The 13,140-nt window shown below is 41.2% G+C and overlaps 1 protein-coding gene across 2 annotated transcripts in view; it reads left to right on the plus strand.

Annotated features, from left to right (window-relative positions):
• Nucleotides 1-13,140, plus strand: part of LOC119167709 (tRNA:m(4)X modification enzyme TRM13 homolog) — a 423,312-nt gene that overhangs the window by 97,422 nt on the left and 312,750 nt on the right. For both annotated transcript variants that reach the window (XM_037419234.2, XM_037419235.2), the window contains exon 5: nt 7,666-7,735. In XM_037419234.2, the coding sequence (XP_037275131.2) occupies nt 7,666-7,735 (70 nt within the window). The remainder of the gene's footprint in view (nt 1-7,665; nt 7,736-13,140) is intronic.

Genomic DNA, 13,140 nt, shown 5'->3' on the forward strand with positions numbered 1-13,140 from the left:
ATATTTGAGATTGTATAAAGCTGAGCACCAACAAACTGTACCTTTAATCCTGATGAAGGCCAGACTCTAGGCCGAAACGTCGAAATAAACCACGTTGTGACCGCTCACGGAGGATCTACTGGACTATATATATATATATATATATATATATATATATATATATATATATATATATATATTAGAGAACTTCTTGGACGCTGGCAGAAAATATGACATAAGACACACTTCGAAAAACATAATGTTCTTTTCACATAGGTGGCTAGCCAGAATCGCTGTTTCCTCAACTCTAAGGCGTGGGCCATCAACAGCAAAGGCGTGTGTGGGCAGCAGCTCGTAGAAGCCGTGGTCGAGGAAATAAACAAGCCAAGAATGACGGCAGTAGTCTTGCAGGAGCATGTTGAACCGGTGGGCCTTTAGGTTGAACTTCTCAACAAAGGATGGATTTTCGCAGAAACGACGTCGGTCAGTAGATCTCCGCAAGACAAAGCTGGCATATATCCTCTTGATTTCGGGATGTACTTTTTAGATGATTTCTAACATTGGGCGAAGGCTCTGGAAAGCGGCATGACTAGTGCGAAACGCCAGGTCGTTGGTACCAACATGAATGAGAAGAGTTGTTGCGGTGAAAAATGATCACGTGTAAATACCTGAATGCAGATATTTTTACAGTAGTTCTGGGCGACTCCCACACCAAATTCGTCTTCCAGCATTTTGACCCGTATTAGGTGGGTATGCCATTGTTTGCGTCGCAGTCCGGGTCGCGGCATTACATTCCCGCATTGTTCCAGACAGGTGACTGCAGCGCCACGGCGAGCCAGGGCGCGAACTAATAAGAGTAGCCTCCCTCTAGGTGCTTTTCTCATGACCACGCGCGGCCCAGGTGCCAAATTGCACGAACATTCCTAGGCACTTTAGTCTCTAGCGGTGCGCCCGCTCTGGCTGGAGCGGTGCGGGCTGTGGTGCGGATATGTAAAGGCGCTGCTGGCTGTGTTACGTGTGTGTCAGCGCTTCCTCTATTTTGGTGTTGTGCGGCGGTTTGTATTATTGTGATATTATTCCTTGCGAATATGGTGATGCTTGAGTGCTGACTGTTCTGTGTGGACGTTAGTTCTGAATGCGCGGTGCGCTCTGATGCGCTTTAGTGAACGCTGTCACACGGGTACTTGCTGCATGTAGTCGCGCTGCACTGTATTTGATCTGGACCGTGTAGCGGTGACTAATACCGGTTTTCCTCTAGAAATTTCGATCGCGCGTAACAACTTTGTCGCTGCTACGCTGTACAGCATCGAGTTTGGTGCAGATGCCCTGACCGTGATCACAAGTGTCTGTGTGACACCGGCGGTATGAATATTGCATTATTTCCACTACTTGCACAGGTAGTCCAAGTAGCATAGAGAAAAAAAAAAAGCTGTGACCACGATATCCCCTGTCGGTGATCACACGTGAATGCTTATACCAAGTTAGACCGTTCAGTTCTGTACACTTTTGTGGCCTCTACTTCTTTGGCTGCTGCTTACATGACAATGTAATAAAAAAGCAGTCTACTAATTACATCAAAATTATGCAGAAACGGTGCATCATACTTAGGCAAGTCTCTAGAAAATATAAAACGTCTGCAAAGAAGCGCATGTACATGTTCGGTCTTGCAAACAAGCTTATTGCTCACGCTCTTGGCAAATTTTGTTGTTAGGATTCTGCTGACATGAGCCGCAGTAGACCACTGCATTATACATATATTGTATGATTGGTGTGTCAAGTTGTCACCTGTAAATCGCGATATGCATAAAAAGCGAGTGCTTTGCCTTCAGCGCAACTTTGGCATGCTCACGTTTTCCTTAACACCTAAATCTAAACCTTGTCGTACATTGAAGCTGTCATCATCATCAACCTGACTACGCCCACTGCAGGGCAAAGGCATCTCCCATGATCTGCCAATCCACCCGGTCTTGTGCTTTTTGTTGCCTTGTTATACCTGCAAACTTTTTAATCTCATGGACCCACCTAACTTTCTGTCTCCCCTTCGTGCGTTTGCCTTCTCTGGGAATCCAGTCAGCTACCCTTAATGACCAGCGGTTATCCTGTGTACGTGCAATGTGCCCGGCCTATGTCCATTTCTTGTTCTTGATTACAACTATGATATCCTGAACCCTGGTTTGTTCGCTGACCCTCTCTGCTCTCTTCTTGTTTAAAGTCACACCTATCATTTTCCTTTCCTTCGATCACTAAGTCATCCTCAATTTAAGCTCAACCCTCTTTGTAAGCCTCCAGGTTTCTGCTCCGTAGGTAAATACTGGCAAGATGCAGTTGTTATATACCTTCCTCTTGAGGGTTAGTGGGAGATTACCATTCTTGATTAGAGAATGCTTGCTGAATGTGATCAACCCCATCTTTATTCTTCTAGTTACTTCACTCTCATGGTTCGGCTTCGCGGATCCTACCTGCCCTAAGTAGACATATTCCTTTACAACTTCCAGCGGCTCTCCACCTATCGCAAAGTGCTGTTTTCTGCCGAGACTGTAGCACATTACTTTAGTTTTGTGGACATTCATTTTCAGACCTACTTTTGTGCTTTCCATGTTCAGTTCTGTAATCGTGAGCTACAATTCATCTCCTAAGTTACTCATCGAGGCAGTGTCATCAGCGAATCGCAGGTTACTAAGGTACTTTCCGTTAACTCTTATTCCTAACTCTTCCCAAGCTAGGGTCCTGAAAACCTCCTGTAAACACGAGATGAATAGCACTGGAGAGATTGTATCTCTCTGCCTTACACCCTTCTTTATTGGAATCCTGCCGCTTTCTTTATGGTGGCTGTGCATCCACTGTAGATTTCTTCCAGTATGTTTATGTAGTGTTCTTCGATGCCCTGATTCAGTAGTGCCTGCATTACTGCTGATGTCTTGACTGAGTCAAGCACCTTCTTGTACTCTATGAAGGCTATGTATAGGTGTTGATTGTAGGTGAAGGTGTTGTTTGATATGTTCATGGCACACGATAACATTAACATTATGGTACATTCCACAGTGCAGTTAAGTGCGGCGTATTTCAGTCGGTGTATCTTCTTTTCATGGTCTAGCAGTAATTTATTTTGGGCAAAAAAATATAATTTATGGTCTTGTTGCTTTTTCCCACTTCATAATACAAATTATTTAATAAAATATCACATCTCATACATCAATAAAAGCACCAGGGCAGTAGAGGGCCTTGACACTTTGATCATGCACTACCATATTGCAATTTTTAACTGCAACTTAAAGACCACTGCTTGGCATATTTAATGCATAATAAATTCTATTGTTGTAACATTTGTCTGTGTAAACTTTTGGTTGTGAAAACATGCTCATATGATCGACAACAGCTGGTCCATTCGTTTTTAAAAAGAGCTCAAATGGTACTCCATGCCTATTGACTGTAGCACAGCGTAATAGTATTTGTCTAAAATATGTGGTCAATAGTATGAAGCAACAGCTGCAGCACTTTAAGCAAGTTATTTGCAGTTAAATAAAAGCTGGGAGCACTTGATCACAGCACTATTGGGAGTCTGTCACAATGTACAGATATTTTGTACTTGCATAAGTTTCTGTGCTTGCAGGCTCATGCACAGCAGAGCAGAAGGAACCTATGTTGCTCTCCATTAAAAGCATAATAATGAAATTCGATTTACCTCTTGCAGCCATACATTTCAACTAAAAAGTTTGTCTGGGTAGAGTTAGTTGAGGAGGTTAAAGTACTTATGATTTTTAGATGCTATAACACCCCCTGAGGAGGCTTTGGTAGTCAAAAAGAAAATGCTTTCTTAGCAGAAAAACCAAGGCAGGGCTTCTCTTGATTGTGATTAAAAAATGCCTTTGCTAGTCTTTGGCAATAGAGTTTTAACGCCCTTCACTAACACCAGAAAAAGTCAACTCTTCTTCTTGGTTTTAAGTTCTTTTGCTGGCCTCCGAACAATGTTATACTAAGCTCTATTTTTACTCTTTATATAGCTTCTTTCCTATTCTTTTATAACAAACTGCTAATACCTGAACAATAAATGTCTAGAAATTCGAATACTTCTGAAGTCAAGATTGTCACAAATTATTCCGATTTCCTTTAGCGTGTCAGGATGGTGTCATAACATATTGAACTTCACTGTGATGAATAGAATACTTTTGCTCGGATTAAACAGGTGCTACTTCAATTGCCATGCACTTGCACAGATTGTCAAACACATCACAAATGATCTAATAACAAATGCCTCAACTTAGTAAACAGAGAACTTGTATAATTCAAATGTGGTGTTTTATTGCATCTCATGAAGAGGGTAACATCCTTCATTAAAAGCATTGCTGTTGATCTCCATAGGCATAGAACTAATTGAATTTAGGTAATTAGTATTGAGGTTCCACTTTGTTGCATGTACATGTATTAGCACTATATTTATCCTCTTCTTTATGCCTCTGCATTTCATTATAGAAATTTGAACAAACCGGAAGTGTCGTATTATTATTGCCTGTTTTTGTCATATTTCACTCTGACTTAGCATAGCATTTGATGCTAGATGCCAAAAAACAGACTAATATGTCGCTTCTCCCGTTCACCACGAAGAGGTTTCCTTTTAAGTATTGTTCAAGGCAGTGACGTTATTCAGCATTCTGCTATAGAGCATATGAGCAATACTGTTTGTTTGTACAGGACGCTATACCATTGGTCGCATATACATGCTTTTTTGGTCTACACATGTAGCTTTCAAAATCTTCAGTGTAAATGCGACTGTCTTTATTTAAATGTGAAGTAGTGCATTAAAAGAAAGAAAGTCTGTATCTCTATTCTGACCCTAAGGTAAAAGTAAATGGTGCCGTGCAGTCAGGTGTGGATCCAGCCAATCGTTTTAGGGGGAGGGGGTTGCTTAAAGTAACACCGGTCATTACTTTTTGTTTTTTTACTAGCTTAAAAACCTTATTATAGCATAAATACTATTAATGTGTGCTTAAAGGAATCTCACTGATTTTCCTAATTGGTAATAACAGGTGGACGGCAAGCACTGAAGAGAGGGGAGGGGGTACTGAAAGGCTTTGGGGGGGGGGGGGGGGGGCAATCGCCTCTAGCGCCCCCCTTCTGGATCTGCCACTGTGTGCAGTTCTGCACAAGATCACAGGATTGATTCCGAACCTCAGGAGTCACATTATAATAGTTGTAATATGTATTAGTGCCCTAGTTCCATGCACTCAGGGAGATTATGAGGTCAAAATAATTAAGCTTTAACTTGAAACAGTGCATCTCATAACCAGATTTTAGTTTTGCGACATGAAACTGTCGAACTTAATTTTAATAATTCTTCTCTAAACCAGCATAGATGTGCAGTGCTTGCAAAATTATGCTCCCAGTTTTTTTCATGTGAATGTGTGGTTCATTACATAATCTATGGCATTATTTAACAGTGTGATTTTTCAAGGCCTTCCCTATTGCCATGACCTTTTTGTTTTTTCACATTTGGTCAAACCAAAAGACAAGTTCACCAGGGAACATTTACTGCACCGGAGGATGTTTGAAACAGTTGGTTATGTGCTCAAGTTGGCCCATACACACATTTTTTGCAAATCAACAAAACTTTTTCATCTTCATTAGACGAACTAATTCTATATAATTGTGTAGCAGTGATGCAGCTATACTGTCAAAGAAATAATGTTTCAGGACAAATAAATGTTTAATAAGTGTTACTGACAAGAAAATGTAAAATTAGGCATCTGTCATAATCATATGGTGGTTTTGAGATGTTAAACCCTACATATCACCGAAAATGATAAAGTAGCGTTGCCTGAAAAAGTTGCTTGTTATTTACTACACACCTCAAGGATCAATATGAATTCTCTGCAATCAGAAACAAGTGCAAACTAGAAAAAAGTGCATCTTAAAACCAAACGAGGAAGCAGATAAACATTAATGCCACTGAGCACTTTTACTAAATATCCTATCCAAGATTGCAGCAAAATAAGCTCCTGCAAACATATGTTCTAATAACAACAGAACGCTCAGCTTGAGGTTTTTTATGCAGGAAAAAAATAAAAAAATTCTCAAAACAACCACATGTTGGATGATGAAGCCAAGACAATGCTTAATTAGCAGTTTTTAAAATGCTTATCTTATGTTTGGTTTCAATAATGTTCCTGACTTAGCTCGTTGTGCACTTGGCTGGAGTGCAGATTCATTTCCACCACTGTCACTTATCCTCTTTTGAGGTCCTTGGCAGCAAGTACACCTGCCTGTAACAGACATGGCAAATTACCCCACCTCCTCCTTTATTTTCCTGTACAATTCAAGCAGCAGCCTGTCTTTCTATTTCTAAATAAAGGTGGCGGTGAGTAAGCTGTACATGTATGAACTTCACTGCATGACTCGGGCTGCAATTCAAAGCATAATCTCTCATAAGAAACTGTAATAAGTGTCCACTTTGTTCGGACTGCAGATATTTAGTCAAAATTGGTTAAAACACTAAAATGTTTTCCAAGGTGTGTATTTTTACTGTAAAGTATTGCACAGTTAAAATAGTGCGAAGAGAACACTCGCAGATAGAGCAGCTGAATTGGTGGCAAGCGTTCCTTGGTTGTACGGGTAGTCACATTCAATGGGCCTCTTGTGCAGCCCTGGCAATGCTATGAAAAAAGCACATGCTAGTGCCTCCATTCCAACTTCAATCGCGAGTGGGCACTGTAAAATACAGAACAAGCACCCCTCCCCTCCCGCAATTATTTCAACCTGTTCTCCACTACGAAATTCTACAGCAATAGTTTTTTGGAACCAAAGTTCTGAGAGTCCTTATATATGCGCAAGATTTTTTTAACACTTTTATTGTGTGATGCCCCGAGGCTGCATTTTGAGTTGTCACAAATTGTCTGAACATTTGTAGAACATCTTTCCCGCCTTGTCATAACACTTGAAATTTCACACAAGGATTCTCCTCGGGTCTGTAAAACAGTAAATGCGTGTGTATTCAATACAGCATTTCATTAGAAACACAGGTGTGCATTTTTCTTAAAGGCACTTTTATATTGAATCAGTGTCCGAGACCAAGCAAGGGCCCCCTTCCAGATTATCTTTCAGCGTCGAGGGGGTGATTTCTCGGGACTTTACAGTAGTATGAAGTTGGAGATAGTGCTTGGGCCAGTGTGCATCTCTCACTTTAAAGTACTAAGAACCTGGAAGCTTGTACCCCTACGCAAAGAGAAGAAACACAGCACATTTCACTGGAGCATTTCATTTCAATTTTTCAACTCATTTCATTGGAGCATATCTGTGCCTTGATTCATTAGTAATGTGCACTTGGACTCAATTTTTTCCTCAGTGAACAACACTGTCATTTCAGTAGCAGAATCGTAAGCCATCTTGACTACAATATTTTCGAGAACATTGTGTTTTTTCTTTGTCATTCCTAGAGGTTTACGAAGAATTAAACAGCGCCGAAAACGGGACGAGAAGAGGACACATACACAGTGCTGAACTAACATTCCTAGAGGCTTTATGCAGTAACCATTTTTTATCATATCATGTGTGAGTTTATGAGTACACCAAGTCTAAAGCTGCGATGTCTGAATGGGCATTGTTCCGAAATACTTCCGTGATATTTACTTAAAAACCTAGTCTTTTCCCGAAGGTTTATAACTGATTGATTCTTTCCTGTTACTTTCATTGTAGATCCAGCTGAAGAACGTGAGTGATGAAAGACTTTGGGAGATCATTCGCAAGGTGGATGAAATCTACAGTGGTAAGAGTTGTGCTTAGTGTGACACAGTGCTGTGCACAAAGTGCAGCAACGCTACTGCATGTCATGTGGCACTGGAAAGCATCCACTTCTAGGGAAATAACCTTTTTTTGGCGTTGCAGCTGTAAAACACCTTTCTCTGACTGTGCGTACTCATACCCTTTTGGGTAAACACGCTTTTAACTGTACAGGGACTGATTGGAACACAACACAAATGTAAAGTGCAGGCGGACAATTATTATGGCATTTTCAGACATTTTCCTTTCATATATACACAGATATAAGGCATCGTAACAAACCTGACGCAAGATAAAGAAAGGAAGTATTCACATCGGTATGCGCATCAGAAAGTGAAGAGAATTAATAATACATGGTGTGCTGATAGTTTCCATGGCATGTGCCTGTGTCACTATATAAGATTCGGTTATGACTTTTCTTATTTTATAACAAATCTGTGACAAGATTGTGGTCTTTTCTCTCTAAGTGGTTATGATAAGGAAAAGAAGAGAAAAGATGGATGGATTAAAAACTTTATTGGGATCTCGAAGGATTCCACCCCCGTTTTATGGGGGTAGAATCGTGGGCCGTTCCCATGTGGAGACCGAGAGGCCTAGCCTGTGAGGTCTCGATATGACGAGCGCCACGCTGATATTTATACGGGCTATAAATCCTAGCAGTGGATTTATAGCCCGTATAAATATCTGTTCTTTGTGTATCAAGGAGAGCTAGTGTGAAGGCCATCTCTTCTGCTTTGTAATAAGAAATGGTTTGAACCGATGCTGAGTATAAAATCTGACCCTTAGTATCTATGGATACTACTGCAAAGTGAGCAAAACTGCTGTACTAGGCAGCGTCAACAAAGCATGAAGCAGACAAGTGGGCATGAGCGTGATCTAAAAGAGAAGAGGCTCGAGCGACACGCCTGCCTACAATGTACTCTAGGTGCATATTTCGTGGAAGGGGACGCATTTTGATGTGAGAGTGCATAAAATCATTAAGTGGTGTATTTTGCACTTCGAGCATCGGGGCGTTGACCCTAGTGTCAATCAGAATTTTCTCCCCTCTGATGTGATCGAAAGCCTGCAACCTGTGCCGTTTGTTGAGCCTTGATAACTTCTTTAAGTGTGTTGTGGACTCCAAGTTTCGTAAGGTTCTCAGTGCTTGTGACCATAGAAATGCCAAGAACTTTCTTGATGCTTTTCTTTATGAGTATGTTCAATTTTTTTCTCTCTTAGAGTTGCCACCTGTGCATAGGTGCGACATAGCTCAGTGGCTCAAGAATGCATGGAACAGTCTGTAGAGGTTGTCCTCTCGAAAACCACCCCAACTGTTTGAAATACATGAGATTAGTCGGATGACCCCTTCCGCCTTGGAAGTAAGACGGTCGATCGTGTGGTCATTCTGTGCATTCGCCTCGATGATCATGCTCAGAACGAGTACGAAGTTCACCGTCGTAATATACTGCCCTTAAGTCGTGTGCAGCCTAAAGTTGATGTCGGCCAGTGGTCTTCAGTTTTTGGTTTGGGTCCCCTTCTTGTGGGTTGATATAAGAGAAGTTCGGACTTTGACGGCGAGAACTTGAGGCCCATTTCCTTTATGTAGACTTCAACACAGTCGACGGCCTCTTGAAGAAAGCTCACCACAGAGCCCTCCGAGCCACCAACACTTTATATAGTGATGTCATCTGCGTAGATGGCGAACTTGATGCCTTTTTGGTTTGCGAACTTGGCAGCAAAACCACACATTGCAATGTTAAACAGCAGTGGGAAGACAACTGAGCCCTGCGGGGTGCCGAAGAAACGCACACAGGGATCCCACTTTTGCGCCAACTGCGCCGAAGTGCGCCAAACGAGACTTTTTGTGCCAACATGATAAAATCGACGTAAATTGTGCCAAACTGCGCTAAACCGTCTATCTCAGGGGTCCGCAAGCTGTAACTCGCGGGCCGCATGTGGCTCGCAGGGCAGTTTTATGTAGCTCCCAGAACGATGTCAGAAATCTTGAAATCGCTAGACACTGCAATTGCAGCAGTATTTAAATAATATTACTAATGTTTTAATTCCTGGAGACAGCAGTCAAGTTCAATGAGAGAATTTATTAATTTTTATTTATGAATACTACAATTCCTAGTGGTGACTTTTATAGGGTGAAAAGATGAACAATGTGGGATCTGGTACAACGAAATGTGCAGAACAAGTGTAGGCATAGCTCTCCACATAATTCATATAACCTAAAACAGAAAGTAACCTAACAAGAAATGAAATGCGGATTACACATCTGAACATACACATACACATGCATACAAATACATATATAACCATCCTTAATGCAATTACGTGAACATAAGAACAAATTATTGAGTGGAGGTAAATAACCATTACTAAATAAAGCAATATACACGCAAAGGCATTCAAGTATAAATGTGCACTCGTACCAAGTGTCCATGTGAACATATAAACGTAATACACTCAAACCTTGTTATAACGAAGTTGAAGGGGAGCCATATTTATTTCGTTATATCCATCGTTTGTTTGTGGCAACGTATACTCAGATGGGCGCACACCTGTAAGCATGGAAAGACGAAAACCGCATCGCAGCGTGATGTACCGCTACGTGACCACGCGTGCGACGGAAAATAAACGGAGTAAAATCTCATCAATTCGAACTTCTGTGTAATTCGAAATCACGCTGTGGTCCCGTCAAAGCTATGTGTGTTCCAATGGGCAAAAATGCCCTGTAATTTCTAATTTGAACGGGCGAGCACTTGCGACGGTAATTCGAACATACTGCGCTCTGAAAATGCTCTCAGCACCATGCCCGATCCCGCAGCGGCACCTCTCAATGTTGCGGGCGAAGAAGGAAAAGAAGAAAAGGAAAGAAAAGGCTGTGTTGGATTATTTGCTCTCTTTCAAATGCCGATCTGCGACGCGCTTGTGCTGCACTTCTCTCTTTTCCCTCTCTGCACGTAGAGACCCTTCTCCTTTCAAGACCGTGCACGGAAAGAGAGAAAAAAAAAAGAAAGCTGTCGCGCAGAGCCAAACTCTCTCTCTAATACCGATCTGCTTCTCTCAGCGTGGAGACGCTCCTCCTTTCTTGGTGCAGAGGGTAGCAGCGGCGACGCAGTCGTTGCCGTCGTTTTTAGAGAGCGTTGGTGCTGGACTTACCCGCGCACTACCTTGCTTCGCTAACTGCATGCGAAATCGATTGACTCGCTGTAAGGCAGACGAGCATCCCCTATTACTTCAATAAATCACGGATGTCCCCTGATTTGTGAATAAATGGAAGTCTTCTGAAGCTTCCCCATCGTGTGTTCTTAAGTGAGAGGGAAATAGTTTTGCACCACGGCGCCACTTCTCGGTCATGTGACCCGCTGAGCGCTCCCTCAATCCTCTCTGCTGGCTGTGTGAGGAGGACGGCTCTCTCGGCCGCGTGTGGCATGGCTGTAAGGTTGGTGCGGGAGTTCTGAAAGAGCCGTGCCAAACAAGCATCAAGCTCCACAAAAAACATTATACTTATCACACAACGGCTATTTGATAGACTAGTTTAGTTTGTTATATCTATTTACCGGTCAATTTTACTTAACAAGGTTTGCGTATATATATGAGAACCAGAATCATGAGCACAGGCTAGAAGTAAAACTTGCCAGTGAAGACTGCAACACTTGCTCATTTGATAGTAAATTCCAATCATTCACCATCCCGGAGAAAAAAGAATATTCAAACGCTATATTTCATGTTTGATGCGGTGTTAGTGTTCTATTATGCCATTTTCTTATACTGTACAGAGAGGTGAGTGGCATGATGGAATCGGCATCGACTTTAACATGCCCCATTGATGTTTGGTAAAGCAACTTCAAGCGTGAATGACAGTTTCTAGTGGATAGAAGTTGAAGCTGGGCTCTGGTTAACAGGTCTGTTACTGATGTACGTCTTAGCGATTATATAGAAAGCTTAATCAATTCCAGTTTATCTATATTTATTTTAGTGTATGGGTTCGAGATAATTACAGCATAGTCTAACATGGGCAGAATTAGGATTTGTATGCAAGGAGATGTACAGTGGGCGTGGATAGTTTCAGTGCCCTGCAGAAAAAAAAAATCTTATGTTGTGCGGGAGCTATGACTTGGTCAATGTGCTCATTCCACTCAAAGTCACTTGTTATTAACAGCCCTAAATATTTGTACTCAGTTACCTCGCTAAGGCGTTTATTTTTGTAGCCGTAATAGTAAGTTAGCGGCAATTTTTTGCGAGTAATTTTCATTGCTACTGTTTTTTCAAGATTAAGACACATCTGCCAACTTTCACACCATGATATAACCTTCTCAAAAACTTGATTTAGGAGCCGCTGGTCATACGGGTTTTTAACTTTGGGGTACAAAATGCAATCATCAGTGTAAAGTTTATTTTTACTGGGATGTCATTAAGTATACCATTTATGAAAATAAGGAAAAAAAGGTGGTCCGAGAACTGAACCTTGCCGGACACCAGATGATACTGCAATTCTACCCGAGCAATGTTGATTAAAAGAAACCATTTGTAGATGACCGGTTATGTATGACGAAATCCAGAATTTTAGCTTAGCCTTTCAAAGTACCCAATTTAATTTATAAAGGATTTTATTATGAGAAATCGTATTGAAGGCTTTGCGAAAGTCCAGCAAAATAGCGTCAATTTGATTTCCATTATTAATAGATGCCGCAAAATTATGTATAGTTTCTACTAATTGAGTTTGTGTAGAGAAGCGCTTGCAGAAACTATGTTGTCCCTTGGTGAAGAAATTTTGTTTTTCGAGAAATACTGAGATGTGTTTATGTATTATGTGTTCCATTAGTTTGCAAGCTGTCAAAACGAGTGATATGGGGCGGTAATTTATAACTGTAGATTTACTCCCGTTTTTGCGTAGCAGTGTAATCTTGACTGTTTTCCAGTCTAGAGGAACCTCACCGTCCTGCAATGATTTGGAAAATAATTCATGAAGGTGCTTAGCTATCCACTCTGCATACCACTTGAAAGATTCGTTAGGAATGTTATCGAGACCACATGATTTTTTATATCTATATTCTAGAGCAAGTTGAGTATTCCCTCTTCGCTAATGATGATGTCTGGTACTGGTGGAAGAGAAAGACTGAAATCAGGCAATCAATTGTTATCTTTGGTGAAAACAGATTGAAATTGAGCATTGAATGCGTTTGCAATCTTTAAGCTGTCATGAGTAATGGAACCGTCAACTTCAAAAGCCATGGAAGATTGAGATGAAGGGGAAATCAATCACCAGAATTTTTTTGGGGATGTTGAGGTAAAGCGTGGTAGTAGTACACTATGGTAGTTTTGTTTATCTTTTGAAACTTCACTTTGAATTTTAAGGGTTAAAAGAGATATTACTCGCTTTTGAGCGTCTGTTGAAGCGAC

Source organism: Rhipicephalus microplus, chromosome 6 (assembly GCF_043290135.1).
Source record: "Rhipicephalus microplus isolate Deutch F79 chromosome 6, USDA_Rmic, whole genome shotgun sequence".
Classification (NCBI taxonomy): domain Eukaryota; kingdom Metazoa; phylum Arthropoda; class Arachnida; order Ixodida; family Ixodidae; genus Rhipicephalus; species Rhipicephalus microplus.